This window comes from Sturnus vulgaris, chromosome 14, assembly GCF_052056855.1.
Source record: "Sturnus vulgaris isolate bStuVul1 chromosome 14, bStuVul1.hap1, whole genome shotgun sequence".
Classification (NCBI taxonomy): Eukaryota; Metazoa; Chordata; class Aves; order Passeriformes; family Sturnidae; genus Sturnus; species Sturnus vulgaris.
The window spans coordinates 2,313,095-2,337,555 of record NC_142256.1 but is presented as its reverse complement, the minus strand read 5'-3'; the positions used below and the strand labels follow the sequence as shown (position 1 = coordinate 2,337,555).

General features: G+C 43.9%; 1 protein-coding gene across 1 annotated transcript; it reads left to right on the top strand.

The window, feature by feature from the left end:
* Window positions 1-415: 415 nt before the first annotated feature.
* ATP7A (ATPase copper transporting alpha) lies at window positions 416-23,745 on the top strand. The gene is made up of 23 exons (XM_014877190.2): window positions 416-506; window positions 6,572-6,715; window positions 9,147-9,636; window positions 10,391-11,122; window positions 11,870-12,076; window positions 13,019-13,182; window positions 13,806-13,967; window positions 14,566-14,642; window positions 14,811-15,036; window positions 15,392-15,625; window positions 15,896-15,987; window positions 16,391-16,518; window positions 16,677-16,831; window positions 17,130-17,264; window positions 18,065-18,259; window positions 19,224-19,406; window positions 19,701-19,911; window positions 20,511-20,657; window positions 21,113-21,255; window positions 21,541-21,744; window positions 22,280-22,397; window positions 22,873-22,975; window positions 23,331-23,745. Exons 2-23 carry the CDS (start codon window positions 6,608-6,610, stop codon window positions 23,605-23,607), a joined length of 4,491 nt encoding a protein of 1,496 aa, XP_014732676.2. The 5' UTR covers window positions 416-506; window positions 6,572-6,607; the 3' UTR covers window positions 23,608-23,745.
* Window positions 23,746-24,461: the final 716 nt, after the last annotated feature.

The window sequence follows — 24,461 nt, the reverse complement described above, 5'->3', positions numbered from 1 at the left end:
CCTGAGAGTTGTGAAGAAATTCAGTTCGGTTTTGAGTTGGAGAGGCTTCACAGCAGCAGGCAATATCCCAGAATCAATGACACTTTCCCAAGGAATTCTTAGGGAACCCCAGAATGATTTGGGGTGGAATGGGCGCAGATTTGTGGTGGCTCCATCTCTGCATTTAATTTCTGTCTATAGCAGAAGTAACCAGAGAAATGAGGCGGGAAAAGAACGGTTAGCGGGTCATCGGTGTTTGGTGACCAGAGAATGGAGGGCTGGTTTGGGTCGGAAGGGACGCTGAAGCCCACCCGGTTCCGGTGGCCGGGCGGCGCGCGGGTTCCTGTCGCGATACGGCGACAGCGGCCGCGCTCGCGGCTACGGCCCCGCCTCCTCCCCGCCGCTGTCACGTGGCCGCCCGCGTCACGTGCCGGGTGGGCGGGGCCGGGCGGGCTGGTCACGTGGCACGGCAGGGGAAGGGCCCGGCGGTCCCGGGCCGGGAGCGGCGATCGGAGCCCGCGGTCCCGGTGAGTGCTTGCGGATCCTCCTCGGGCTTCCCGACGCTCCTCGGGGCCCCGCATTGCTTGTGTCCCTCCGTTAGTGCGGGCCCGCCTCAGGGCTGCCGCTCCGCCGTGCTCCCGGGCTGTCCCCGGCAGTGCGGACCCTCGGGGGGCTCCCGCGTCCCTCTGTGGGTGCAGACCGGGGGCGCTCCCGCGGCCTCAGGTGCGTGCGGACCCGCCTTGGTGGCTCCCGCTTTCCCTCATGCTCCGGGGCTGTTCCCGGGCCGTTGTCACCGTGTCCCCGGCGGGGAGGGGTGTGCGGGCGGTGCCGGGCTGCGTACCCCACACGGGACCGGAGAGAAGGAACGATCCGGGCCCCAAAACACGCCCGGCTCGGCCGGGCTCTGTCCAGCCCCGAGGAGGGGCTCTCCGGTACGTGAGGGTTCCTGCATCCCGGGGGTCGGGGCTGCCCGGGTCTTCACCTCCAAAGTGCCTTGGTGGCATCTCTTGTGAGTGCATCATCCGTGTCCCAGAACGGCGTTTCCTGCTCAGCCCCCGGGGTTCAGCGGGGCAGGAGCCCGGCTCTGCTCCGGGGGGGCCCGGCGGGCTCTGCTTATCGCGGAGCATCCACATTTGGGTCTTGGCACGCAGTAAGTCTGCACTCCCTTGGTAAAGTCCCTTTTGTGCTCCTGTCAATGGCCTGAGAAAGTCTCTGAGTCACTGAGTTCCTGTTCCAATTCTGAGCTGCTCAGGTCATCCCTCTGAAACATCTTACTTAGTGTTTAGTCTCATGTCACCTTATGCCACCTTGTGATGGCAGCACTCTGTGCACAAGCACCTTTTTCTGATTAAAAGCATAATGTGGATATTCTAGAAAAGGGCAAAGAGTTGTTGATGATGTTTTGGGATGAAATCTCGCGAATATGAGCAAGAGCAACACAACTGTTGCCTCTCTGTGTGCATGTTCTGGAAATTGTATGTAAGTAATGTAAAGTTAAAATCTTAAATCTTAAAATCTTTCGTGCAGTCAGCAAAGGTCGAGTTTCTGTACTTAAAATGCTTGTTGAATTTTGTGACTGTTAATAGGCAAAGATTTGGTAGTGTGGGACTTTGTGTGTATGACACTGCCCTGTGTGAGCACAAACACAGTTTGATTAGAAATTAATAATTATAATGTATTTTCTTAGTAGAGAAAAGACCTAGAGCTTTTTTTCTTTCCCAGGTGGCAAAGCAGGGAAGCAAAAGCTAAGATTACATGTAGTTTGCTGTCTTACTCTTATTATTTTTACTGTGTAATGCATTCCATGTTGTTCTGCTGAGTACTTTGAGACTAAGCTTAAGACTGAAGAGCCCCCATTGACCTTGGTATGCTCACATAACAAGGAGTTCCAAGTTATATTCTACTTATAATATTTCCTATGATTCTTCCAAGGAAACATTCATATTCTTCAAAAACCTGACTTGAGGAGGTTATGAAAAGCCAAGAATGGGTTAAAGGATTTGCTAAGAATTTGTCTCAATACTGTAAAACTCATTAGAATTGAAGCAGAATGTTTTCAATGTGTGCTTTTTTTTTTTTTCCATGCAGTTGGTATAGAAATAAATTCTCTTAGAGCAATTTCCATCCTCCGCTGACCAAGCAAAGCTTGTTAAAGTCTTGAGCAACATGAATTACAACCTCTTTAAAGTGTCACGTAGCTGTGACATTTATTGCAGATGCACAGTTTCTCTCTCAATGATTAAGCCTCATCTATCCATGGGCCTATCATACATATCTCCTATCAAGTCACACTTTCCAATGGCTCTGTTTGAACCCTATAAAATCTCCTTTTTCCATGTTGGACCCATCTCCTGTAACACTTTTCAAGCCCAAGGGTGAGATGATGCAGCTTTTTACCTCTCCTGCCCTTTGCTCTTTTCTATAGGGCCCTGCAGACACTGAGGGACAGGCACCTTTTTTCCATTTAATGTAATAAGTAATTCAACTTTCTGCTGCCATAAATAGACAGAACTAAGTAGTACTTGGCCATTTAGAAATTCAATAAAATCCAAAGGCTCTAATTAAACCTGCGAGATTCTGTTGCTGGCATTTGTGTGATATTTGCCAAGCTGTGACCTCTTTTAACTTCAGCAGCTATAAATTCAAGGTAATTATAAACTGATGAAAACTGGAACTGTACAGGTAACCAGAAGCATCTTTCTTTCCTGGTTGTATCCCTACTAATCCCAAAAGTGGCACAAAGTGTGTCTGTGGGGCACAGAGCTTTGCTGCCCTGTGATGTCTGGGTGAGCTCAGATATTAGTAAAGGGCCTTTTTAGGGTTAAATGGGACTCTGGAGTTTTTAATAGTGTTTTAACTTCCTCTTTGCATTGTTCATTTTTTTAATTTTTCTAGTAGTGTGGGTTTGTAGATTGCTTTGATCTCATCAGGCCTTATTTCTTCAGATATTTTATGTACAGTAAATGGTGTTAGCACATCAAAAACAATTTAGAGAGATGAATGTCTCAGTCACCTTGTGCTTGATCACGTTGAATTTTCCTTTCCATAGGGGGAAATTTCTGTTGGAAGTAGAAATCATCTCTCTCTGTTGCTTCATAGAAACACTAACTGACTTCCTTCAAGAAAATGGAACTAAATGTAGAGCTGGTAACTTGTAAAGAGAACTGCCATTTATTTTGTGTTGTCAAATCCTGAAGTTCTTTACTAATTGCTTGTAAAGGTGTTTTATAGATGGAGCAATGCATTGGTTAAGAATAAAAGCATTATTTTTTCCTCTAAAACCTGTGTAATCTATAACTTAGCATCTCAGGTAGTTTCAGAACCTAAGCTTCAAGTCTTTTCTTTATAAGAAAATCCATTATAATTAAAAGGATGTATCCATGCTAATTTGCACAAGCTATTGATGTGGAATATATGAACTGCTGCAGATATTTTGACTTCTAAGTCTACTTTCATGTAAACTTGGGAAAATGTTAGCCCAAATGAGGTGAACGAGGATTAAATTGTCAACATTTTTGTACCTTTTGTGTGCATCTAGTCCTAATTCATTGGTGTAACAGGTATTTTTGGTCTGCTTAGTCATGCACTTCAGGAGGAAATACAACAAATATTCAAGTTTCAGCCAAATTCTTTCTACCTTGAAGTGCTCGTAAGGAAGGCAGAGCATCAGAAATGAAGTGAATATGACAAAGTAGACTACAGCCTTGGGTTAAATTTAAATTTAACTGGTTGTCCTGGGAATTTTGCAAGGGGCGAAAAAAAGGATTTGCCTATTTAGAGTCATTGTGCATAACCCTGTATTTCCTTCTGAGAACAAGATCTCTTTGGAGCTTCAGGAGCACTGGAAATCCAGCCAGTTTGGCTTTTGGAAATTTCAGCAAGGCTGTACAGAAAACAGAGATTGAGAGACAGCTCATTAACAAGTCAGTGTTAATAATACCTTGTGGCTGATTGAAGAGACAAGTATTGCTCATTAGATTTGGACATGTCTCATTTTTTTAAAGAACAACTTGGTTTTAAAATTAGTATAAAAACTGTTAGCAACAAAGCAAATAAAAATCCACATTGGTTGTCTTCCCCACCAGCAGGGAGCTGTGAGTGATGCTCATATCAGAGAGATCTTTGTCATTCTTAATTGCAGGTCAGAGAACAAAAAAGAAGGGACAGTTTGGTCCAACAGATGAAATCTAGTGATGGAAGTTCTGGTTTCAGTCCTAGTGCTTCAGGGCCTTGAGGGGTAAAAAAGGAAAAATAATTTTTTTTTTTCCTTATGCCTTTGTGGGGTTTTTTGAATTACAGCCTCTTCCAGGAAAGGGTTTTCTCTCCTGTGTTTATGAATTAATAGCAGAATGGCAAGGAAACAGACTGAGAAAATGGAGGAAACACTTTGTCCATACAAACTGTAATAATAATAATAGACAGTTGGGTTTTTAATGTGTTGCTGGGCATTTGATAGCAGTGTTGCTGTTTACTGTAATCAGTGATAATTCAGTGTACTGTGAGTGTGGCTGCTATTTGTTTGACTGAGAACCTTTAACACTGGATCCTGGTTTTGTAAAAATGGATATTATTATATTTGCAGCTTGAGTCTCTTAAACCAGAGCACAGGCAAGGCATGCAGGAGCTCAGCAGGTTTTCCCTGGCTCACAGCTCTCCTCCAAGGCAGCATCTTGCCAACCTTTGATTATTTTAGACAATATCTCACAGCCAAAGTGTCCCCTTACTTTATTTTTATTTTCAAAGTACAGTAACAGGTCAGTTCAGGTAGGTCAGGGTACCTGAAATGCTTTTAAATTCACATTTCTCCAAACTTTACCAGAGGGCAGCTTGATTGTGCCTGTGATGTCTGATTTTAGTCCCATGTGCCTGGTTTTGCTCACAAAGTTCCCTGTAAGTCAAGTGCTTTTTGCAGCTTTATTTGTATTTCAGGCTTGTGGGAATATTGGTGTGTCCTGACTGGAGTTACAAATGCTGTCCCTGTTTGCTGGGTGTGGACTGAGCATTCCTTAGGGAATTCCTTAGGGAAGAGCTGGGGGAAGCACAGAGGATCACATTGCAATGGGATGACAGGAAAGCAAGTGTTTGCTTAGGTAACTTAGTGGTTTTTAAAGTATTTTGTACCTCTGAGTGTACAGATCAGCCTGAGAAAGGAGCTGTTGTATGAAATTTGCTTAAAATATTCTTTCCTGTTGGTTGATAATTCTTGTGACAGATCTACATTTCTGTGATGTGTGGATGTTCACACACAAATACTGAATGTTTCCAATAACTCAGCTGTTGTAAGAGCAGGGAAGAAGTGAGATCTATAATAACTCCTCAGGTAGAATTGTCTTATTTCTGTTCTTAGCAGGGATGAGATGTATTTCATTTCTTAAAAAAGTCAATATTCCCAGTTTTATACTTCTTTCACTGCTCGTTAATTAAGTCCAGCATTTAGATTTTGTGCATCAGGGAGATAAACCTGTTTCTATGATGAAAGTTCCTCGTGTTCTTACATGGTTTGTGGCACGTCTCAAAGTGAAAGCACAACCCTTCAGGCCTTCTGTAACAGGGAACAGTCTGGAAATGTCCCCATGGAGCAGAAAAAAATTGTTTGACTAAACATCAATGTAATTGAGTTTTCCAACATAAGTCCTTAGGGTAAGAAAACAAGTTAAGCTTGTGTTTCACTTCAGTTCCTCAATTACTCATCAGATTTTATTGCTGCCAAACATTAACTGTGATCATTTTCCTGGTCACTAACTTCTCTGTCAATGAAACCTTGCATTACTTTTTTCAAAATACTAACAAAATATCTGGAGATTTGCTTCTTTTGCCCTCTTTCCCCCTCAGTGACTTAACAGTTTATGCATTGAGCAAAAGAAGGCCTTTTCATTAGCTGTTATTTCTATGAATTTCATTTAGGTTCAGTTGTTTGGGTTTTTTGGGGTTTTTTTCTGAGCTTGTTTTTATGGGCAAAAATAGCATTTAAATCTTCAGAGGAGCAGAAATGAGACCTTTCTGAATGAGGTGTGGCAAAAAGCTTGATTTGCTTCCTGAGCTAATGTCAGTATTACTTTATTTTTGGAAACAGAGGGCAATATATGAGAGAGAAATGTGGAAAAACAGAGTTACCAGCTGTGGCTGATGTGTCATCCTCTTGTTTCAGCATTCCAAGAGCTACTGTCCCTCTCTCTCCTGCTTCTCACTATAATTTAATATCTCACACCAGTGAATCACAGCTTGCTGCATGTAATTAAATATTCTCCAGTGTAACCCAAATCGAATAATAGTTATCTGAACACTTTCCCTTTTTGCAAAGGAATTTGAAAGTTGAAAATTCATGGGAATAAATACATGAAGTTTTCCATTCTGTTGATATCTGCTCAGATTTTGACATCTACCAGAGTTACATGTGGAGAAGCTCCTCTGTTAAATCCTAGAATCCCAGAATGGTTTGTATTGGAAGGCACCTGCAAGCTCCTCTCAATCCAGCCCCTGCCACGGGGACTCCTTCCATTACATCCCTGTATCATTTCAATCTCTGTGAAATTCTTTAGGAACTAATGTCCTGATGTTTTTTTTTTTTTTTTTTTTTTTTTTTTTTTTTTAGCCACCAGCAATGAGAAGACCTGCATAGAAATTCAGGATGGAGGCAAAATCCGTGACCATCGGCGTGGAGGGGATGACCTGCAGCTCCTGTGTCCAGAGCATTGAGCAGCACCTTGGCAAGATGAATGGGATCCATAACATCAAAGTAAGGGACTCTGGCACTGCTTCTAGCAGAGGTTTGGATGAGAACCCATGAGAAATTGTGCTCTGAGAGAGGAAAATCATGTAGGAAGTTTATTCTCTGCCTTTCTTGCCAGGCTGATGTTGGAGGTCCGTTGGTGTTTGGAGTTAAGTCATTGTTGCTCTTAATTAATTTTCTGCCTCACTATTAATTCAGTATAGTGAAGTAATGGGGTGGGGGAAGGCAAGAACAGGGTTTATCCTAATTCAGGCTTTCTTTGCCTGACTTAGCTTTAACTTTTTTCTTGGCTCAGAAGAGAGCAACACTGTTAGTCTTTCTTCTGTCATGGGCAAAGTATTGGACTGTAGAATATTCCAGGATGAGCTGATCATCCTTCATCCTTACAGAATACATAATTTTACAGAATTTTAATAGTAGTTTTAATAATGGAAGTAATTTAAAAGCTGAGAGACTCCTATGAATTATGTAACCCAGACTGTGGTAGAAAGAACAGTTCTAACAACAGAAAATTGAAAAGTTTATTTATTTAGTATCTGTGTTCTGAAAGCATCCTGTTACATTCTGTAGTTGTTGATTTTACTCCAAAGAAAATAATATTTTCCTGATTTTATCAACAGTTGACTCCTGTTTTAGTGGGGATATCTTAGGTGAGCACTTCCCTTCCCAGAACTGGGCACAATTTTAATTTGGGGTGTGTGTGATCATTGTCTGAAGCTGGTTTTGCAAGATTCATTGTGGTGCACTTCCCCTGCAGAGCTGGTGCTGCACAGCTCAGAGCTGTGGCCTGAAACAGGTGTTTGTGTACAGAAATTTTGGTGTAAAGCAGCAAAATTTAGAGGACAGATAATTTTTCATCTTCCTTCAGCTGTAAAGGAGCTTTAATGTGGGTCTGTGGTGTGACAGCAGAGCCCTGGAGCTCTGAACAGCCCACTGTGCATGGCCAGATAAATCACTAGGTGTCTGTAAGCATGAACCCAGGTAAAGGCTAAAAGCAGCCTGTGAAATAATATCCCAAACAATCTGATTTCAGAATCTTCTCTTTCTCCTTATTCTAGCAAAATATGTCATTTTGTCAGCCTTGTGTTTTCTCAGGTGATTTCTGTGACTTTGGATTGGATAGGATAGGGAGATTTATACAGTGTGCATCCCCAGTGTCTTTTACATAAGGAATGAAGTAGATTCTTAAAAGGACAGCATTAAGACTTTTGTATTTAGGTTTTTAGGTAAATCCCTTATCCCAAAGCTGAATGCTATTTCAAAAGATACATTGCAAAACCTTAATCTGAGTAAAGCAGACCTCTTAAGAAATTTTAGGAGGTCATATTTAGTAATAATCCTTTTTACAGCATCAGAGCTTCAGTCTAGGCAGATCAGTTGATTCAGAAAATTCTCTGGGAATAGTAAAGCAGGGTTTTGTGTAATGATTATGAATTAGGTCAGCAAGGGACATGAATGTTAGATGACTAATACAGACAAACAGCTGCTTTTAGGTTATTCTGCAATGAAACCAATAAATGCCCATATTGCTAATTCTGCTAAGGCCCATAATTGGGACAGAAATGAGGAAAGGGTGGTTCTTAAAATGATTAAACTGATACAATTTAATCATGTCTGTGGTCTTTAGGTTGTACCTTTGCCCAGAGGAAAGAGAGAATTGAATTGATAATGTGTTGGGCCTCTGGCAGGCATTGCTTTTTCCTTTTGGAAACTACAGTTACTGTGTTTGATGTATCATCTGTTGGGAGCAAATTAAATTGAGGCTATGTGTACCATCAGATGGGAAAGGTTATTACCAAATGAGGGTGTCTCTGGATCACCCAAATGTACAGAGAGAAGAAAAACAGCTTATTTAATGTTTGTCACATATCAAGTGTCTAAAGTGAGTTTTGGTGAAGTTTGATGTGGGTTTTTGCTCACAGCAAGTTACCAGCCTGTGCCTCCGTGTCCTGGAAATGCCAGGCTCCTTTCACTGCTGCTTAAAGCTGTGGCTTTTTTCAAAGAGAGTTTTCTTCCATCCTTGTAGCCTGAGGACAGGTACTCCTAACTGCATTAGAATTAATGCTAACAGATTCGAATTTCTTCTGTGGGCTGTTTTGCCCCAGGGGTTGAATTGGGTTAGTCATCCATCCCAATTGAAGTGAATTTGGCTCTGGAAGTTTCATTAAGTGCCTTGGTGCTGTCTGGATGCTGCAAGGAGAAGTGGCCAGACAGACTCCTACAGGATTGTGGGGCTGGGATCTGTTCTCTCCAGCCCTGTTGTTGCCCAGGAGAGCAGGAGTTACTCAGTGGTGGCTTTGCTCTTTGGCATGATGTGAAGGTTATACTGGACGAGTATTGCTAATCTTTGCAAGTAAAAGCAGTTGCCAGTCTGGTGCACTGTCAGCTCCCAGCTCTGTGTTGCACTTTACTCAATTGCTTGGTTTATCCCCTCGAGGTCTCTCTGGAGGACAAGAATGCTGTCATCATCTACGACTCCAAGCTGCAAACCCCAGTGACTCTGCAGGAAGCCATCTGTGACATGGGATTTGATGCTACCTTGGCTGATTCAAGCCCACAACCTGTTCTACCTGACAAAATTTTCCTCACCCTCCCTGCCCAGTCAGCCCTAACATCCAGGCAGGTTTCTGCTGCACTGCTGAAGAACAAAGGGATCGTGGATGTGAAAGTGTCCTCTGATCAAAGAACTGCAGTGGTGACTTTCATCCCTTCCATCATCAATAGCAAGCACATTACTCAGATGGTCCCAGGAGCAGATTTGAAGATCTCTGTGCCAGAGGTAACACCTGGAACTTGGGAAGATTCCAGCTGGTCCCAGGCAAACAGCGCTGTGCTGCGCCTGAAGGTCGATGGCATGACCTGTCACTCCTGCACCAGCACCATCGAGGGGAAGCTTGGCAAACTGCAGGGAATTCAGAGGATTAGAGGTAAAACCTTAGTATGTTTTTATGTAAATTGAAGCTGGCAAATTGCAAGGAATTCAACAGATTAGAGCTACAACTTTAGTCAGTTTTTCTGTAAGTTGAGGTTGGCCATGCTGTTTGTCCTCTGATGGCATTGCAGGTTTTGGATGAGATAGCTGGGTGTGACAGTGACTCTTTGTGGGACTGGGTATTTAATTATGTTTTTAATGTGGACTAGAAATGAAGAAAGGAGCCCACATTGTGGGAAGGATGTGGCTGTCACGTGTGATGGTGTTCAGTGGTTGTTTTGCATTTGGTAGGGAGCCTGGAGTAGTTGTGTTCCATAATTTTATTACCACTTAAAGAAATCTCTAATAACAGATGTCTTTTTAAAATTGTAAGTAATAGTTCATAATTTCTATCAAATTAAAAATCTAAAATGCAGGAGCACCTTACTGATACAGTTAGCTTTGGGATAAGTGTATTGCAATAGACCCCAAAACAAGGATAAATTCAATAAGAAGTCGTGATGCTATTTGTGAGAATCCTGGGGAAAGAGCAAGAATTTGAGGAGGAGTTGAAAATTGTTGTAGTACTGGACAAAAACTGGTTGAAGAACTAAGTTGTTTGATCTTTACCCAAACAATGAAATCTCCTTTCTGTTGCAGTTACATTTCTGACCTTTTAAAGTGTTGCTGGAAAGCTTTGACAAGATCCTGTGAGGTGCTTATTATGCTTAAGGCAGTGACACACACTTATTTTATTGATTAATTTCCAGTGTCCCTGGACAATAAGGAAGCTGTTGTTGTCTACCAGCCTTCTCTGATCACAGCAGAAGAAATAAAACAGCAAATTGAAGGAGCAGGTTTCACAGCAGCCTTCAAAAAGCAGCCTAGACCCCTGAAGCTCGGTGGGATTGACCTGGAGAAGCTGAGGAATGCTCAGCCCAGAAGCTCAGAGGCATCACAGAGAGAAGACTCCAGCAGGACTGGCACAAAGACAGTTGTGTTCAGAGTTGAGGGGATGCACTGCAGTTCCTGTGTCCTCAACATCCAGAGCACCCTATCAGCACTGCCAGCAGTGACGAGTGTTGTGGTTTCTTTAGAGAACAAATCTGCTGCTATAAACTACAACCCAAGCTTAATTAGCATAGAACAGCTGAGGAAAGCTGTGGAGAATGTGTCTCCAGAGAGGTTCAGAGTCAGCCTTCCTGAGGAGCATGAGAACCTGGCACTTGTCCCCACGCTGGTGGCTCCACCGAAATCTCTCCCTGCTTCCAAGGATCCCATCCAGCCCCTCACTCAAGTTGTTGTGATCAATATTGAGGGCATGACTTGCAGCTCCTGTGTGCAGTCCATCGAGGGAGTGCTGTCCCAAAAGGCAGGTGTGAAGTCTGTTCATGTCTCTCTCCCAAATGGAAATGGGACTATAGAATATGACCCACTCCAAACAAGCCCAGAAGACTTGAGGTCTTCAATAGAGGATATGGGATTTGATGCATCTTTTCCAGGTAATGACATGTGAAACTTAAATTTACAAGGATTGTGCAGTTATGCTTAGGATTTGCTACCACCCAAGATGAAATTTAGCTGCTGACATACACTTTGTGCTTTGCCAAGAGAAGCTTTGTATCTTCACTGCTGCTGAGATCATTAAGGATAATGTGAACATCCTTTAATACATCAGATTGATTCAAACTATTGAGATATCTGGTAATAGAAATGTGTCAGATAAATGCTATTTTATGTCAGTAGTTGCAGAAGTGGTTGGGTGCTCACATTTAATCCTTTTCACCCTGTTCCTGCACAAACAGAGCACCCCCTGAATTGCTGTAAGGAGCCTGCAGTTCCAGAGCCTTTCTCTAAGGTTAAAAGCATTGTTTTTGCATATGAAATATGCACTTGATTACAAGTTCAGCTTTGTGCTCCAGGTAAAGTCAATAAAACTGTGTGTAAAACTAAGGTTGCAACGCAGAGGTTTTGCTCACAGCTACAGGAGAGGACAAAGGATGTGCAACAGAACAAAGACAATGAGGAAAGGCATAAAGAAAAATAGTAATGAGCCATTAAGTTAATCAGTGGCTCACCTTTGTCTTTTCTTTTGCTGACTCTTAACTGGCAGAGGGGTGGATGGATCAGACTGACAAGGTGTGTGCAGTCACCATGTCCAGGCTCAGTGAACAGCAGTGTGTCACAGCAGCTCACCCCTCCCTGCACTGGCTGTTCACAGTGTCACAAACTGCCAATCTCCTTTCCAGCAAAGGCAGAGTTCCCTGTGGCCAAAGCTCAGCCCTGCCCAGAGGCACAGCTGGACTCCCACAAGCCTGAGCCACCTTCCAAAGTGCCACCAGCCCACCTTGGCAGGCAGGAGAGCAAGACCATCTCCAAGTGCTACGTGCAGGTGACAGGAATGACGTGTGCCTCGTGCGTGGCCAACATCGAGAGGAATCTCAGAAGGGAGGATGGTGAGATGTGTGTCACTGTTACATTTCCAAGCGTTTATTTGGAGAATCCAGCTGGCTTTTGCAGTGTTTTTAAGGGATGGGTTATCAGGGCAGGTGTTCCTCCTCACCTCTGCCCCATAGGGTGGGAACAGGGACGTCCTTGCTGCTTTATTGACATGCTGCCCAGGCACTGCTCTTGCAAAAGCAGCAGCTGAGTGCGCCAAAGAATATTGGGATCAAATAGGGGATCCTTTTGAAGGTAAAGCAGCTCTTTCCTGCTGGAGGGAGGTTCCCAGGTGTGCAGGTGAAAGGCTGGTGTGTGCTCTAGGGAGCTGTGAGAAGGGACAGAGTGTGAGTGGATTAAAGGGACACAGGTTAATTTTAGCTCTGCGAGTCAGGGCAGTGGTGTCTGTGATTATATTTGCAGGCACAAACGGCTGCATGACTGTGATGTAACAGAGTCATTAATGCAGACTGTGTTTAATTATTGTAATGAAAATGGATGGGTTTCAAGTCAGCCTGGATTTTAATTTTTTTCATCCTAGGAAATGGATGAATCTAAATTCTCTCAGTGCTCAGTAGGATTGCACTGTTAGATCTGCCCTTTCTCTTACAGGTTCTCCTTAAAAAAGGTTTTCAGAAATGGTAAATGCAGATCAGAGAAATAAGCAGCACTGTGTCTTAGAAGAACTTACTTTAAGAAAAAACAGATGATTTTTCATATAGCATGGACAGAATGTTTGTAATTAGACTGTTCAAGACATGCTGCTCATGTGGAGTGACTCTTTCATCTGTCACACCTGCACTGAGGTGCTGGTGTAGCTTCCAAACATGAGGATTTTTTTTTTAATATACAACACTGAAGCTTTCCCAATTTCAAGAAATTGTGTTGTGCTCTGATGTTACAATAAATGCAGGATGTTTCCTAAGCCTGATGTGCCATTCACACATTTTGTTTCCTAGGAATCCACTCGATCCTCGTTGCCCTCATGGCAGGGAAGGCAGAAGTGAGGTACAACCCTGCTGTCATTCAGCCTGCAGCTATTGCAGAGCTCATTCGGGAGCTGGGCTTTGGAGCCACCGTGATGGAGAACTGTGGGGAAGGAGATGGGATTCTGGAACTTGTTGTAAGCTGATCATTAAACTCAGCCACCCTCAGCTTTTATTACTTTTATCTGTTGGATGTGCCTGTGTTAGTGTCCACTTCCTAGAGTTTAATCTTGTAATAGAGGTTGTTTTATAAGAAATGGAGTATAAGTGTACATCAGGTGTATATCACAGGTTTTTATCTTGCCCTGCACACTGTGCTGGCTCACTACTGCTACAGTGAAAACGCAGAGAAATATTCCTGTTTTTCTCTTTGGTTTTCCTGCTGCCAGAATTTACCTTTTTTTTTTTCTTTTTGAAGCTGAGTGCAGCTCAGTGTCCCCCAGCTCTGAGACTGAACATCCATCAGAGCTTTAGCAGGGCTTGATAACCTTGTCCCTGTGCTGTGCTTCCTCCAGAAGGGTTGGAGGGGGCCTTGAGCACCATGATTTTGTGGGAGGCATCCCTGCCCATGGCAGGGGTTGGAGCTGGATGATGTTTAAGGTCCCTTCCAGCCCAAACTGTTTTTTGATTCTACACTGCTCACACCCCAGATCAAAGCAATAAATAATACAGCATAGTCACAAGCACTTTTCCTCCCTGTTAAGGTGCATTTGCCAGGTAAGCTGTGCTTTGCTAACAGGAAGCAACCTTTATTTTACAGGTGAGAGGGATGACCTGTGCCTCCTGTGTGCACAAGATAGAATCCACCCTGATGAAGACCAATGGTGTTCTGTACTGCTCCGTAGCTCTTGCAACCAACAAAGCCCACATCAAATATGACCCTGAGGCTATTGGTCCTCGAGATGTCATACAAGTGATACAGGTGAGTTTCATGTAAGCACCAAGTCTCCCAAAATATCCAGTGCCCTACACACTCCAGAAATAGAAGGAAAGGCTGTTAAAGCAAAAAAATTAGGTCTCTCTCCTTCCATCTTCTTTCTTCTTAGTGCAGGTTTCTGCAGCTAATTTGTGTGTTCTGGCTTAAAAATGCTCTGTTACAACTTTGCCTAAATTTTTGAAAATAAATGCTGTGAAAGCCAGGTCATGGTAGATTTGGTAATATCAGCTATAGGTTTTTAGGAAAAGCACATTTATTTAAAAATAAAGTGTTGCAGGTGAGAGGTGAAATATATTTCTCAGCCTTCTCCTTCAGTTTCTCAGTTTCTGTGCTTTAGGAACAACCATTTTGGAAAGCCACATTTTAGAATAGTATTTTAGTCCAGAAAGGTTAATTTCTACATCGGATTGCTTTTCTCTTTTTGAAAAGTAACTAATCCAATAGTAACAATCACAACATTTTATATCAGAAATGTTAATGAAGTTAATCAAGACTGGTGCCATCAGTAATTTGGCAATAACTGAGCACAAAGTGCATTTTAGAACTGACTTTCTTTTTTATTATTGTGCTTTTTTCTCCCTAGGATTTAGGTTTTACTACTTCCTTAGTCAAAAAGGATAGATCTGCCAGCCATCTGGATCACAAACAGGAAATCAGGCAGTAAGTATTCCTGAACATACTAAGATTCCATAAACATCTTTGATTCTTCTTTGGTACTCAACCATCAATTTGATTTTTTTCTGTGACTGTGCAGACTTAAATATTCTCCAGCACTTGACTGCAATGCAAGGATTTTTTTCCCTTTCTTTTTCTCTTTTTGAATCTGAGGTGGAAAAGGTCTTTTGTGGTGAGCCTGGTTTTCTGTATCCCTGTGATGGGGCTGATGATTTACATGATGGTGATGGACAGCCAGCTCTCAGATGCTCACGCACATCACAACATGAGCACTGAGGAGATGGAGGCTCTCCACTCCTCCATGGTCCTGGAGTACCAGCTCCTACCAGGATTGTCTGTCATGAATTTCCTGTCATTTTTATTCTGTGTCCCTGTCCAGGTGAGTGGGGTTATGACAACTCCTGCTTTGTTGGGCTTAAATGCTCAAATTGGAAGGTGATGAAGAAATTAAGTTTGGAGAGTGAGTGCAGTTATGCTGATGCAAAATGCTTTTGAGGTTCGTGTGTGCTTCTGCTGTTGCCAAAATATACTGGGTGCTGGGGACTCTGAGGGGCAGGGCAGGCTGTGGAGAGCTGCTGTGCACCTGAGGCAGCTCCTGAATCCCCCTGGGAGGGCACTGGGAATATCACAGCCCTGGCTAGAGCTGGGATTTTGTTCGGGGAGAGAGGCAAATAGCACACACAAACCGGAGAAGCTGCTGCTGTGTGTTAGAGACGTGTGCAATGCCATTGCAGGTGTTCGGGGGGTGGCACTTCTACATCCAGGCCTCCCGAGCACTCAGGCACAGCACAGCCAACATGGACGTGCTCGTGGTGCTGGCAACATCCATTGCCTTCCTCTACTCCTCCATCATCCTCCTGGTGGCGATGGCTGAGAGGGCCAAAGTGAACCCTGTGACCTTTTTCGACACGCCCCCCATGCTGTTCGTGTTCATCTCGCTGGGCCGCTGGCTGGAGCACGTGGCAAAGGTGAGCAAAGCACAAACCAAGACACTGAGAATTGTTTCAGAGTCTTGTGAACCTTCTAAAAACATCCCATGCAAAAGCTTTGCTGGGTTCTTCTAACCATCTCTGTTGTAAAATAATCTTTAATAACTGAACTAATAAAAGTTTGATTTAATATCAGACTGTTGGTACAAAGTGTTTTCTTAAAAGGGTGAATTGCAACACACACGGTTGTCATTTACCCAGCTTTTTTTAATAAATATAGTCAGAAAAATATGAAAATTATTATTCTAGGGTAAAACCTCAGAAGCACTGGCAAGACTAATTTCATTACAAGCTACTGAAGCTACTATTGTTACCTTGGGCCCTGATAACGTTCTTTTAAGGTATCTTGCTTTATCATTTGCTTTTTCTGTTGTTCCTTGTTTTTGTTCATGTGCTTAATTCACAGATAAATTTTACTATTCTATAAAACTATGAAGCAAATAACTTCAGATTTGCTGGCAAATGAAAATATTAAAATGCAGAATTAATTAACACTGCTATGCTTTGGTTTATTGGTTTATTGTTGATTTTTTTTCTGTGATAAGACAATTAGTGGATTTTCTTAACTGGAAAGTAAATAAAATTATGATAAAATAGGCCATTTCAAGAGCCCTATGACTTTCTTGTAATCATTTTTGTATGCACTAATGCCAGCCAGTGGGGTTGTGCTTTGTGTGTAGTGCCAGCTCCTTTGCTTGGGTCAGTCCAGTCCCAGTCTCTTATAAAACATTTGCACCATTCCAGTGAGGAACAAGTGGATGTGGAACTGGTTCAGCGAGGGGACATTGTCAAAGTGGTCCCAGGAGGCAAATTCCCCGTGGATGGCCGAGTTATTGAAGGACACTCCATGGTGGATGAGTCTCTCATCACAGGTCAGCATTTGTTTTCTCCAAGTGTAAAAATCTTTTCCTTTAAACAAATCTGCAGAGGGGAAGTCAAAGCTGATGTTCTCCCCCTTGTTAGGAGTTGGCAGCTGTCCCAAAGGTGCCTTCCTTTTTCAGCAGTGTTGTTTCTGTTGCCCTTTTCTCAGGTGAGGCCATGCCTGTGACCAAAAAGCCTGGCAATACAGTTATTGCAGGCTCCATCAATCAGAACGGGTCCCTTCTCATCTCAGCCACCCACGTGGGAGCTGATACCACTCTGTCCCAGATTGTTAAACTCGTGGAGGAGGCCCAGACCTCTAAGGTAGTGTATCATGTAATTTAACACTTGAGGTTTGCTGTCTCATGCAGGCACCAGCACACCAGATCACTGCAGGGGTGGCTGAGACTGCTTGGATTTGAATTGCAGCTGCATAATGAATTATCTTGCTGAATAAGAACTTTGATCCTGTCTACTGAGCCAAGTCTCATCCTCATATTAATTATATCTGTAATTATGAAGTGTGGCAAGCCAAGTGTGCTGCAAGCAGCAGCTCTGATTCTTGCCTTCTGTGCCTTCAGACACAAACAGGATGGTGCTGAGTGATGTTTCTCCTTCCCAGGCTCCCATCCAGCAATTTGCAGACAAACTTAGTGGCTACTTTGTTCCTTTTATTGTGGCTGTCTCTGTGGTTACCCTTTTTGCCTGGATTATAATTGGGTTTGTGGATTTTGAAATAGTGGAGAAATACTTTCTGGTAAGTAAATCTCCTTAAACACCTTCTGAAATATTTAATTAACAGCCTTACAATTCTATTAGACTGCAGTGGTTCCCTTTCTGGATTACCCTTGCAGGCACTTGCTGACTATTACTGCTCTTATTATTACATTTTTTACAGTAAGTGTTTTTTTATATTGTATCACACTTGCATTTATACTTAAAGAGAATCCACAGTAATTAATCAACTCTTGTAAGTTAGGATTAAAAAATTTTAAGAAGTAAGTATTAAACATCCACCATTCATCCCTCCTCTGTGGGAAAAAGAAGTCCCTCCTGTCACAAGCTCCAGTAATGTATGTAGCTCTGTATAAATTCATCTTGGCAATCAGTGGAATTCATCCTCATTACAAATCCCAGAGGAGGGTCAGGGTCCCAACTTGGACTTAAGGGGTTGCTTAGATCACAGGGTTTTGTGTTTCAAAACTATTTCTGATTGGAATTTCTCCGTTTCCAGGAAAGCCATCTTCATATCTGCTTTTTTTCCCCTCCCTATTGTATGTATTTTTGATAGAGTATCTCTTATTACAGTGCATCATTAAAGAGGAAAATGTCCTATAAATAAAACATTTGAGGGTAGATGCAATATAGAACACAAGTTGGTTAATTAGTCATTAATTTAATCATTCATCTTAGGTTTTGCATACTTAGTGCTTTACTTTAATATTAGTACTCAGTGATACATTAGCAGATATTTCCAACCTCCAAGACAATGTGTAGTCAAATGTGTTTTTTCCTCCTGTTTGATTTCTTCCCTGACACGCTCCCCCCCATGCCCAGGGCTACAACAAGAGCATTTCAGCAGCAGAGGTGATCATCCGCTTCGCCTTCCAGGCCTCCATCACCGTGCTGTGCATCGCCTGTCCCTGCTCCCTGGGGCTGGCCACCCCCACGGCCGTCATGGTGGGCACGGGAGTGGGTGCCCAGAACGGCATCCTCATCAAGGGTGGGGAGCCCCTGGAGATGGCGCACAAGGTGAGCCCTGGGCGTGGGGGGTGTTGCCAGCTGTTGTTGGAGCAGATGATGGGATGTTCTGTGTGACCTGGAATGGTTGGATGGATGGGCAGAGTCCAGTGGGATGAGGTTTAGTAAGTCCAAGTGCTGGATCCTGCGTTTTGGCCACAATAACCCCCTGCAATGTTACAGGCTGGGGACAGAGCAGCTGGACAGTGCCCAGGCAGAAAGGGACCTGGGGGCACTGATGGGCAGCAGGGTGGACATGAGCCAGCAGTGTGACCTGCTGGCCAAGAAGGCCAATGGCTCCTGGCCTGGATCAGGAATGGTGTGGCCAGCAGGAGCAGGGATTTCATTCGTCCCCTGTACTCAGCACTGGTGAGGCCACACCTTGAGTGCTGTGTCCAGTTCTGTCCCCTCCGTTTAGGGAGGACGTTGAGATGCTGGAGCATGTCCAGAGGAGGCTGGGGAGGGGCACACAAACCCTGTGAGGAATGGCTGAGGGAGCTGGGGTTGTTTAACCTGGAGAAAAGGAGACTCAGGGGTGACCTTATCACTCTCCACAACTCCCTGAAAGGTGGCTGTGGTCAGTTGGGGTTGGTCTCTTTCTCCAGGCAGCACTGACAGAACCAGAGGACACAGTCTCAAGCTGCATCAAGGGAAAACTAGGTTAGATATCAGGAAAAAGTTTTTCACAGAGAGTGATGAAGTACTGGAATGGTCTGCCCAGGGAGGTGGTGGAGTCACCATCCCTGGATGTGTTTAACAAAAGCCTGGATGTGGCACTGGGTGCCATGGTCTGAGTGAGGTGTTAGGGCTGGGTTGGACTCGATGATCTCAAAGGTCTCTTCCAGCCCAGTGGTTCTGTGAATTCTGTGTCAGGTGATTGCTCCGTGTTCAGGAGTTTGGTTGAAGTGGGTGCTTCTCCGAGGAATCTGCACCTCCATCTCGGTTCACTGATTTAAATCTTCCTGCTTTTCTGTAGGTGAAGGTGGTTGTGTTTGACAAAACAGGGACTATCACCCACGGCACTCCAGAGGTGATGCAGATGAAGTTCCTGGTGGAGGGGAACCTCCTCCCTCGTCACAAAATGCTGGCGATCCTGGGGACAGCAGAGAGCAGCAGCGAGCACCCCCTGGGAGCAGCAATCACAAAGTACTGCAAGAAGGTGAGGGGCTCCCACACAGCCTGCTCTCCCCTGGGGAAGAACCTCTCTGGCAGGACTTCGTCAGTACCACAAGACTGTTGATGCAGATTGAGTAGTTGCTGTGTTTAATTGGGAAAGCTGAAAATCGTGGAATCGCATAAATGACACTGTGTTAGAGGCACCATTCAGACCTAGATTTTGATGATTATTTCCCCCCTTCTCTTTGTTCAACTGCACTTCTATCTTGTGGGTTTATAATTGCATCATGCTTTTATATACTTTAAAATTTCATCAGTTTCCATCCTCTTTTTCTAGGAGCTGAACTCAGAAACCCTTGGGACATGTACAGATTTTCAGGTAGTTCCAGGCTGTGGCATTAGTTGCAAAGTCACCAATATTGAAGCGTTAGTCTACAGGAAAAACAGAATGGTTGAAGAAAACAATGTTAAAAATGTGACACTTGTGAAAATTGAGGAGACTGCAGACGAATCAATGCAGCCTGCTTTGATCATTGATGAACTACCAAGTAAGTTAATTTTGGGTTAGAGAATAAAATGGACAATTTTTGCTTCTGTGTATTTAGGATCCTTAGGAATGAGATCACTTATTTCTGCCTTGGAGAACTGGGCTGACATCAAGGCACACATTAAATAGTTGCTCATTAGTTTATTTTGTGCTCACACATCACTCAGAACATTTAAGTTAAATACAATTTCAAGTTGCATGTTGAATATGAGACAGGAAAATCAGACATGAGTTGTCTGTCAGCTCTCTCTGGCTTTACTTTGCTTCATCCCAAGTTACCATTTGCTAGCCAGAATTCCGTGTACTTGCATAACTGATTAGTTTTCATTCAAAAACAGCTCACTGTTAGGTTTTCCAACTCCATTGGGTTGTTCATAGAAATCAGAAGCACTGAGAAGGTGACTTGTCCTTTACTGTCCTTTGACCTTTGGTTTTTGGCCCTCTGACATGGGGTGACTCCCCAGGACTGAAGAAGTATTGGTGTCTCTCCTGTGAAGGTCACATGAAGAGATGGTAGCGCAGAAAGTATTGAGGAATTCTTTATTTCTGTTTGGATTCCCTGGGTGTCCACATTGATAGCATTGTGTTTTCTTCCTTCAGCTCCTGTGACCTCTCAGAAATACTCAGTTCTCATTGGGAACAGGGAATGGATGAGCAGGAATGGCCTCGTGGTGAGAAATGAGGTGGACAAAGCCATGATGGAACACGAGCGGAGAGGCCGCACTGCTGTTCTGGCAGCTGTGGATGGTGAGTTCAGGGCTGCTGCTGTGTTCAGTTTGATTGCCACTAAATATCACATCAGACATCACATACATAGAGATTCATAAGTGGTGATGTTGTAGCAGCTACACCTGAAGCAGGGTAATGGGAGGAAAAGAGATAATTAAATCAGTTCTACAGCACTTTCTTATGGGAAAGGCTCTTCCTGCCTTTCTTAGCTGACAGGAGAGTTGGGCATAATAATACAATGCAAAGACTTCAAAGAAAGCAAAAGGGGAAAAAGGAGAAAAAAGGAATTTATTTTTCATTATGATTGTACACTCCATGCTCTATATTGCTTTAAACATTGCTGCACCAATCCCTGCTCTCATCTTACTGTCAGTATGAACTGGTTCTGGAACTGGTCTTACTGGGGGGAAAAGTTTCCTTTTTTTCCTAAATTAACAAAGATATTTATTACAAACACTTGTTTCTGTTTTCAGGAGTGCTCTGTGGCTTGATAGCTATTGCAGATACTGTGAAGCCAGAGGCTGAGCTGGCAGTGTACACTTTGAAGAGCATGGGGTTGGAAGTTGTCCTCATGACCGGTGACAACAGCAAAACAGCCCGGTCCATTGCCTCCCAGGTGGGCTGGGGACCTGTGCCTGGGGCTGGAGCTGGCTTCTGCAAGAAGGGTGGTGTGGCATGTTCATATTGCTGGTCGGTTCAAAAAATTTGGAATAAAGAATGCAAGAAGTTTTTGAATGGCATTAAGGTCAGCTGTGAATTCAGAGCTGTTTTCACATTATCAGCTGGGTTTTCTCTTTAGCTCATGAGGGATAATATGGGTTTCACTCTTCCTAGCCACGTCATTCCAGGCAGGAGCTTTGACAGCTGCTGGAAAAGCTGTGTCCTCTGTCTCTCTGTTCAGGTTGGCATCACCAAAGTGTTTGCAGAGGTTCTCCCCTCTCACAAAGTGGCCAAAGTGAAGCAGCTGCAGGACGAAGGGAAGCGTGTGGCCATGGTTGGAGATGGCATCAATGACTCCCCAGCCCTGGCCATGGCCAGTGTGGGAATTGCCATTGGCACGGGCACGGACGTGGCCATCGAGGCAGCTGATGTGGTTCTCATCAGGGTGAGAAATCAGAGTTAAAGGGAACTGGTAGGAGGGGTCAGGATGCCCAGGATGTTTTGGGTGATGCAGGGGTGCACAATCTCCATCAGCTGGAGAACTGGAGCAGATTGTCTTCACTGTGTTTAGTGTAGTGATTATCCCATGAAGGAAACTTCCACGTTTTCTGGGTACTGCACATTTTGGGGTAATTAAGGTTTGAGAGTGGCAAAGGAAGACAAAGTGACCTGTCCTTTGGCAAACATAAATCACATTTGGGTAACACACCACGGCACCTCCATGGTTACAGGCACTTCTTCCTGCACATCAGCACCTCCCTGGCAGATTGTGGTCGGTGTTTGAAGCTGTCCTGGGAGGTGCTGTGGGTGTTTTTTGGATTATGGTGGATTGGCACTGAGCAGAGCAGCCTCCAGAGGGCTGTCTGTGATTAGCCTGCTGCATCCAGTGCACTGTAGTGAGCTGTGAAACAAGACTATGAAGGCATCACCTGTGTGTTTTCTGTCTCTCTGACTGCTCCAATGAACTTTTTAACTTGCAGGATGACCTGATGGATGTGGTTGCAAGCATAGATTTATCCAGGAAAACTGTGAAGAGGATCCGGATCAACTTTGTCTTTGCTCTAATTTATAATCTCATTGGAGTTCCCATAGCTGCAGGTGTGTGAGTGCTGCCTGCACTGGTTGGATTGGGTCAGTGAGTAGAAGGCTGCAGTGATTTACTGTCGTGTGGGAAAGTTTCCATTGTCTTTATTTATGGCTGTCAGTAAGGGCAGAGTTCTCTGCCTGGGGATGTTGCAGTGGAATATCTGTGAGCTGTCCTCCTCCCACACTATGGCTACTGTGGATGTGCTTAGCACATCAAAATAGCTTCAAGATAAAAGGTTTATTGAAAGAACCTGATCCTGTGAACAAGCAGTTTTATTGCAGGGTGAGCAGGACATGCCACCTCTAAGTTTCAGACTGAGGTTCTAGTTGAGATAAACCACAAATCCTTATGTATTGGTCATTTAAACTAAAATCTCGTTTACTGAAAAAAAAACTAAAACTGGACAGTCTGTGTGAAACTGTACCTATTAATATATGAGTAATGCAGTGTTCCTGCTCTGAACTTACTGCTGCTGTAATTTTCTAGGTGTCTTCCTGCCCATTGGTTTGGTTCTGCAGCCCTGGATGGGATCTGCAGCAATGGCTGCCTCCTCAGTCTCTGTTGTGCTTTCTTCTTTGCTCTTAAAGATGTGAGTAGGAACAGTCTTGTGGTTTGTAACTTGGATTTGAAGCTCAGGTCTTTTACTTTGAGTGACAGAAAATAAATGTGGGACTGTGAGAGATCTTGAAGGCTTTTGAAGAACAGTTCAGGCGAGTCTGTGTTAAGCAGACAGTAGTGTTTAAAAATGTAATTTCTAATGTGAAGAGATGTACAAATCAGAAGTGTTGAGAACGGGAAATTCTTTAGTGGCTTTCATGTGTTTGTGAGAAATCTTGTTGGTCAAATTATAAATGCCTCTGACTTGTGCATAATCAGTTTCTATCAATACTTCAGTGCACTTCAGCTTCAGAGGTATTGCTAAATTTTGGTTTTTCCTTCCTTAGGTACCAGAAACCAAGCTCTGAGAAGCTGGAGTCGCGTGCCCGTGGCCAGCTGAGGCACAAGAGCCCATCAGAGATCAGCGTCCACGTGGGGATCGATGAGAGTGGGGCTGGCTCCCCCAAGCTGAGCCTGATGGATCGAATCATCACCTACAGCAGAGCCTCCATCAACTCCCTGCTCTCAGACAGGCGCTCCGTGAACAGCGTGGTCCTCAGCGAGCCAGACAAACACTCCCTGCTCGTGGGGGATTTTGGGGAAGAGGATGACACAGCCCTATGAAAGACTCGCTCCTCCCGCCCTCACTGAGGCAAAACTAAAAGACCCCGAAGTAAAAAACACAACCAAAACAGCTGTCATGAGGTCTGTGCATGTCCTGGTCCTTGTGCAGGTCTTCTGGATGCTTCTCTTCTTCAGTGTAGAGGTAGTTTTTGCAGTGACTTTCCAGGGTCTTTTGTGGTTTTTAATCTAGACTTACCAAAAATATCTGGTGTGGGGCTGTTGATGCTCACAAACAGGGCTGTGTTCCCATTCCATGGAGGTTGCAGTATAGCATTCATTTTGGCAAATTGTCAAAATGCAATTAAGGAAACTAAGGAAGCAGAAACTGATTTCCCAGCCTTATGCCAGGCTATTTTATGCATAGTGAAGTCCAGTACTGTGTTAAAAAATTGTGAACTTGCATCTGCAAAATCCTGAAGGTTCTCTTTGCAGAGAGATGTGCCTTATTTCAGAACCCTCTCACTCTCACAGTCTGCCTTCTGCCAGAAATGAGTTCTCTCAAATGCCTTTTCTTGTTGTCAACATCTGGTTCCAGCTTTTCACACTCCAGGCTTCAAATCATCTCCATGGGATCTGATTCCTGTGTGGCAGAAAACGAGGAGGTTTGGGGCTGTACCCACACTGTGCTCTGCATATCCTGCCCTGAGACTGTGCCTGAAGGTTGTCTGGGTTGGGAGGTTTGCTCATTCCCAACCTCTCCTAAGCCAAAAACTCCTGCAACACCTGAATGCACTGTCGGTGTGAGGTGGTTTTAGCCAAAGTGTTCAGCTTTAGGAAGGAGCAGTGCTCACCACCAGGATCTACTGGGACTCCTTCAATGAACCAGGGGAGTTTGTCACAGACTGCCTTTAAAA

Coding starts and splice junctions, on each gene's coding strand:
- ATP7A (XM_014877190.2), top strand. CDS start 6,608: ATGGAGGCAAAATCCGTGACCATCGGCGTGGAGGGGATGACCTGCAGC. Junction 13,968..14,565: donor ATGTCATACAAGTGATACAG/GTGAGTTTCATG, acceptor TTTTCTCCCTAG/GATTTAGGTTTTACTACTTC. Junction 16,519..16,676: donor GGATGAGTCTCTCATCACAG/GTCAGCATTTGT, acceptor CCCTTTTCTCAG/GTGAGGCCATGCCTGTGACC.